Source organism: Phyllopteryx taeniolatus, unplaced genomic scaffold (genome assembly GCF_024500385.1).
Source record: "Phyllopteryx taeniolatus isolate TA_2022b unplaced genomic scaffold, UOR_Ptae_1.2 contig_24, whole genome shotgun sequence".
Classification (NCBI taxonomy): Eukaryota; Metazoa; Chordata; class Actinopteri; order Syngnathiformes; family Syngnathidae; genus Phyllopteryx; species Phyllopteryx taeniolatus.
Window position 1 is genome coordinate 1781289 of NW_026903162.1, and position 6302 is coordinate 1787590.

General features: G+C 43.3%; 1 protein-coding gene across 2 annotated transcripts in view; it reads right to left on the bottom strand.

Annotated features, from left to right (window-relative positions):
* Positions 1–1647: 1647 nt before the first annotated feature.
* ptpmt1 (protein tyrosine phosphatase mitochondrial 1) overlaps positions 1648–6302 on the bottom strand; it is a 23074-nt gene continuing 18419 nt past the window's right edge. For both annotated transcript variants that reach the window (XM_061764787.1, XM_061764786.1), the window contains exon 4: positions 1648–2247. In XM_061764787.1, coding sequence (XP_061620771.1) covers positions 2119–2247 — 129 coding nt within the window. In that variant the 3' untranslated portion in view covers positions 1648–2118. The remainder of the gene's footprint in view (positions 2248–6302) is intronic.

The following is a 6302-nucleotide window of genomic DNA, read 5'->3' on the forward strand; positions in this document are numbered from 1 at the left end:
AGACAAAGAGCTATTCATCTTTTTCGACATCTGTGTTAAGGCCATTTCAGCAGTAGCTTATTTGAAACTGACCACTGAAGATATAAAGACTCATGTTGGCTTCGTCTCCGGGAAAGCTAGATTGGCCCCCCCAACCAGAGATCATGGTTCCTAGGTTGGAGCTATTTGCGGCTGTTCTCGCAATTGAACTTGCAGAGCAAAGGTGGACATTAGAGCCCCCAAAGATGGAGCCCAGAAAGTTTTCACTCGACCAGTTACTGAAGTGGTCCTTCTTCTGTCTCCTGAGGACTCCAAGTGAAGACTAGTTATGTGGGATCGATGTATGACCCCAGGCAGGGAGTGTAAAGTACTCTTTGAACTGCGGAGTGTTCGTTTTGTTGTTTAGAGCCCTCTTGTGCCCGTTCTATGTTAACCTTACTCCTAACCTTTGAACTTACCTCATATCCTGTTTAGAGAGGAAGTTATCATCAGTCAGAAAGTAGAATGACATGAATGGCTGCCAGAGTGGTTTTCTGAGTGGATTTTTATCTTTTTCCATCCTCTTCTACGCAATTGTCTGTAAGTATACGCTATGCATGTGCTTACTTTATGTATTTGCCTACTCTTTGTACATGCATCTATATTTTGTGTTACAGTTTCACACTGTGGTTCACTTTAGCCACTTTGCACTCAGTATCTATGGGCCGACTTGTATTTGTTAGTTGTCAGGTTTTCGCACACCAGGCAAAAAAACATTTATTTAAAAAAAAAAAATGCATTCTATCTTGAAAATGCAGATTTTCGAACAGGCAGCGTTCAAATACTTTGACAATGAATATCAGGCTGGCAACCAGTTCAGGGTGTACCCCGCCTCCTGCCCGATGATAGCTGGGATAGCCTCCAGCACGCCCGCGACCCTATTGAGGAGAAGCGGCTCAGAAAATGGATGGATGGATGGATGAATATCAGTACATTATTTTAAATGTTGATGATAGGATGTGAAAAAAAACCAAAATATTTGTAAAACAACAATCCCAAATGCAATTTCGCCTATCTATCTTCATCTATTTTTTTTGCCCTTATTCCGGTAACGTGAGCTGGAGACTCACCAGTCAATTGCAGTGCACCTCACAGACAACCATTCACGGTCATGGAAAATTCAGGTCTCCAATTTACCTAGCATATTTATGGAATATAGGAGGAAATTTGAGTAACTCACAGAAAAGCAAGCAGGAGGAAAGCATTCAAATTCCACACATGAAGGCCACAGCCAATATTTGAACTCAGAGGCAACAACTGTGCTGCCCACAATTTGAACAACATTGAGTGATTTTAGGTTTCATGTAGTGATAAACTGTGCTCATTAAATTTGGTTAGACAGAAAGAGAAACAGAAAACCACAACTCTATTTTGTTGTAAATTGACAACTAAAAAAGTGACCAATCCAGCAACCAGACCAGATCTAAATTATTTCATCAAGGTAAATGGTATTTGAATGTCAGTAATACAAACAGAACTGTAATGTCTAGTTGTGGGTAAACTGTAAAACAGCTGCCCTAGGTTACTTTGTAGTGTCAATGTGCTGCAATGCTCTAAAATCACATTACTAACCGCATTAATGAATCGATCATAATACTGTGTAGTGGATAAGACAATCAGAATCAGGCAGTATTTAAATATTTTATTGAAGAAAGAATGTCAGTATTTTAAACTACATTAAACAACAGGAAAAATGAAGACTTTTTGCACTGTGGTTGGTGGCTGTAAAATCAACTGAATATAATTTGAATTCACTTATTTTAAAAGGTTTACATGTTCAGATCCTGTTTGATTAACTGTATTACTGCTCTCTTCAATACAAAATACATTTGTTCAGACTGCAAACAGAAAACCATTCAGGGTAGGAAACTTTGAATACAAGTTCACTCTTTTGTTGTACAGTATTAAATTAACAAAACAAACAAAAAAATGTAACCAATCCACTAAAACTTTGAAAATGCTAATTTAAAAACCTAAAAGGTACAATGAGCCCTGCTGTCTTGCCACAGAGTGTACAAAATGGTACAAAATAAACCAAGTTCACGTGTGGCCAAGTCCATCCGTAGGCACATAATGCTGTCCATACGCCATGCTTCACTCCTACTGGGACTTTCTGCACACCTGCAGGTGGTATTTCCTCAGCATCTCCAGCTGGGCAGTACGTACCAGGATGTGTGGCCGGACGGACACCAGTTTCTGACACGCTTCCTCAGGGGTGCAACAGTGCAGCTGTCAGCAAAGAAGCACAATGTCAAAATCTAAATCAAACAGATGTGCTACTTAAAGCTAATAATTAAAAACTAACAATTATACTTCAAGAAGAAAGTATTTGACTTTAGTCGTAATTTAATTGAAGCTGTGTTCATATGGCTACTTATCTGACCTTTATCGTTTATCTTGTTGCAGCTGGACTGTTTTGTTTTCTTTCTACGTTTGATATAACAAAGAGGACTTTAGGTTGGGCGGCACGGTGGGCGACTGGTTAGAGCGTCAGCCTCACAGTTCTGAGGACATGGGTTCAATCCCCGGCCCCGCCTGTGTGAAGTTTGCATGTTCTGCCCGTGCCTGCGTGGATTTTCTCCGGGCACTCCGGTTTCCTCCCAAAAACATGCATTAATTGGAGACTCTAAATTGCCCGTAGGTATGACTGTGAGTGCGAATGGTTGTTTGTTCCTATGTGCCCTGCGATTGGCTGGCAACCAGTTCAGGGTGTACCCCACCTCCTGCCCGATGACAGCTGGGATAGGCTCCAGCACGCCCGCGACCCAAGTGAGGAGAAGCGGCTCAGAAAATGGATGGATGGATTTTAGTTTGGGCATCAGTAATTCTCGTAAGTCTTGTACCTTTTCCTCTCTTTGCAAAGACTTTCCTTTCTTTTTTGTAATAAAACCCCACAAAGACAAGATTGCTTCCTCACTTATTCTGTCAGAAAAAGATTTCCCAAAACAGTCAGAAGTGGGATTCCAGTCCTGCTCTCACCCGAGCATTAGGACGGGGGACTGTCCGGCTGCTCTCCTGGATCGGCCATCACCTCGAGATTCCAAACGGACCAGAACAGAGAATTACGGTAAATAATTTAATAATTTTTGAATTGGTAGTAGTGTATTAGGTATTAGGTAATCTTGTCTTTGTATTAAGTGGTATTGGTAATTGCTCTCCCCACATTCCATTGGTAAGGTTCGAGTCCTTAAAGCTCAGGCTATAAAGTTTCCCGGTTCGAGACCCCGGCAATTTCGAAGACGTTCGAATATTGTAATAAAGAGAAGCGCTTCTAAATACTGTAGTGAGTACGGACAATGGGAAGTGGGAAGAGCAAAAACAAAGAATTACCAGAGTACACGTTACCTATCATGACCCATATGAGGGAAAAATATGGGGAAAAATTTACAGAGTGTGTGGATAAGTGTGTAACTGAATATGGTTTCGGCAGTTGCAGCATCTGAACGAAAGGTTGGATGAGGGAAAAAGTAGATGTTAAAGATTTTGATTTTGAGGAAAAATGCCAAATGCCTGGAAATATGGTTGACAGAGGCTAATAAGCGGGAGAAGAGTCAAAAGAATTCAGATAAGAATAATATGAAGAAAGAAAAAGAGTGCAAAGCAACTCATAACTGTGTATCTCCTCGTGTCCCTGTATCCGAGGTTGCCTGGTGGAAGACGTCGGGACGACGCCAGTGATTGGGTTCCCCCATATCCCACGCAAGTCAATCAGCAGCCCGAGCAAATCCAGCCAGGCGGTGGCAATCAGTGGCTGCCACCTGCCCACGCGGCACCACCACCTCAGAGTCCTCCGCTCCCTCCCCTCCTCACACAACATGGCGCTGCTGCTCCCCTCTACTCTCTGCATGCGCAGCCTGCTCCTGCTGGCAGCATGCCACCTCCTGCCATGAAACAAGAAAGATGGGTCCCGGGTCCGCCATCGCCGGCAGTTACCAGACAGAAGGCCAAGATGGATCCAAACTTCAGAATCAGAATCATCTTTATTTGCCAAGTATGTCCAAAACACACAAGGAATTTGTCTCCGGTAGTTGGAGCCGCTCTAGTACAACAGACAGTCAGTTTACAGAACACTTTGGAGACATAAAGACATTGATGGCAATGGTTGAGTTCCCCTGCCCGGACAGTCAGCCTGTTTTGGCGTACCGTCATATGAACCCAGAAATGAAGGATGCGATAAAAGAGTGGCCGCATCCCAATGAAGGTGGCCACAAACTGCGTCGTGCTTTCCTCCAGTTTGCCCGACAGTGGAGACCCATCGGCAGTGAGGTTCGCAAACGTCTCCTCCACCTGGGTGGGAACAGAACGTTAGCAAAATTTCTGCAGTGGTAGAAGAAGGAGAGTATGAGCAGCTGCAAGCGAGGATTGCCTCTTGGAACCCAAATGGATAATGGGACGTGCGAATAACAGCCATAAGGGAGGCCCTGGAGATGCACTTCCCCCTCCGCACCGACCTGTCACGGATTCGTGCCTGCGTGCAAGAAGCGGATGAGACAGCAGCGGAGTACTTGCATCGTCTCATCGGCCAGTTTTGACGGTGATGAGAGCCCCTTCGAGGCCATTGTGAAGGCAGCATTTATAGATGGTCTACGTTCCCCGTTGACCAAAATCATGGCTTCTACACTGATTGGTGGCTGGCCAAACAACCGCCTGGCAGAAATTATGCGACATGCAAAGGATGCTCAGACAAAAGAATGCAGCCAAAAGAAGAAAAAAGAAGAAGATTCAGTAAAAGCATCCCTGAATGCGCACTTGGCTATGACTGCACTTGCTCAAGGCCAATTTCAAAGACGAGGACGTGGTGGACGAGGCAGGAGACGTGGAGGGGGTAGGATAGGTGGCTACAACCTCAACAGAGTGAGTGGCATCTTCGATTACGACACTTGTCACGACTACGGAGAGAAGGGACACTGGCAAAGAGACTGCCCGAAAAGGCAACAAGACTTGCAACGGGAGTATGCCACAAACACTCACGCGGGTGGTGGGGGACCAGGTTCGCGCGGCATCGCCTCTGAGTGATTCCTGACGGAACCCGGAGACGGAGCAGCGCAGTTGACCGGTGATGCACAAACACACCTGCACCCAACACTCGCTCCTTTGTGCAATGAAGACGCGCTTGGCACTGATACACTGCTTGCTGAGATTCAGAATAACATTGTAGAAAAGAAATTGCAGCGCAACCACCAGATATTCACACGCTTTTGAAAACTGCCCCCTACATGAACTTTCCCACAGTTGAATGTTTGGTAAATAATACACCCATTACTTCAAATTCCGTGATTATGACCTCCGAACCTGTTATTCTTGCTCCAACCAAACGATCTTGTTACTCAATGTGTGCAAATGGAGGTTTCACAAAAGATACATTTACACACCCTGTTTCATGCACATTCAATCTGTTGGGAAGGGATCTCATGATAAAATTAGGATTGGTACTGATATCCACTCCAGACGGTATTGAAATCACGCGTCCAGTAGATAATGCGGAAAGGTCATTTGTATACCATGACATCACAGTGCTTGACTGGCCAGCCAACTAAACCCCATTGAGAATCGATGGGGTATTATGAAGAGGAAAATGAGGGGCACCAGACTCACAAACAAAGAAGAACTGACAGCGAGCATCAAGTAAATCTGGGCTTCCATAACTCCCAGGCAATGCCACAGGCTGATTGCCTCAATACCACGGTGCATCGAGGCAGTGCATAAAGCAAAGAGATCCCAACCAAGTATTGAAGATTAACATATCATTTTGAAAGTACCATATTTTGATTGATTTAATGTGACCCTAATTTCTCTCTTTTTTTTCTACAAAAACTGAGAAGTAAATGGTGATGTCTTCACATTTTTAATTTTTTGAATTCCTAACTTTGTGGTTTTTGTGAGCTGGAAGCCCAAATTATGTAAAAATAAACAAATAAATATTTGAAATTATTTAAATTGTGGGCCCTGCATCAAAAATCTATGAAAGTTTAACTTTTTGAAATTAATTATGGAAATAAACTTTGATGATATTAAAATTTGTTGGAAAGGGTCTGTACTGCTCTAATATGTTGGCGCATTGTGGCTGATTGCCATTTTTGAGATTTCAACGATCGATAAGTGGATTTAGCGTAAATTTAAAGTCGCGTCCCAGAATAATTCTAGAATTGGCTGACAAATTAAGCAAGTGTGAAAATAGCATGTGAATAAAGGTTGGGTCATCTTTATTAGGAGCATATACATTCACAATTGTGTATTGTTTGTTAAATATTGTAGCCTGTATAATTAATGTATCGGCCTTCTGG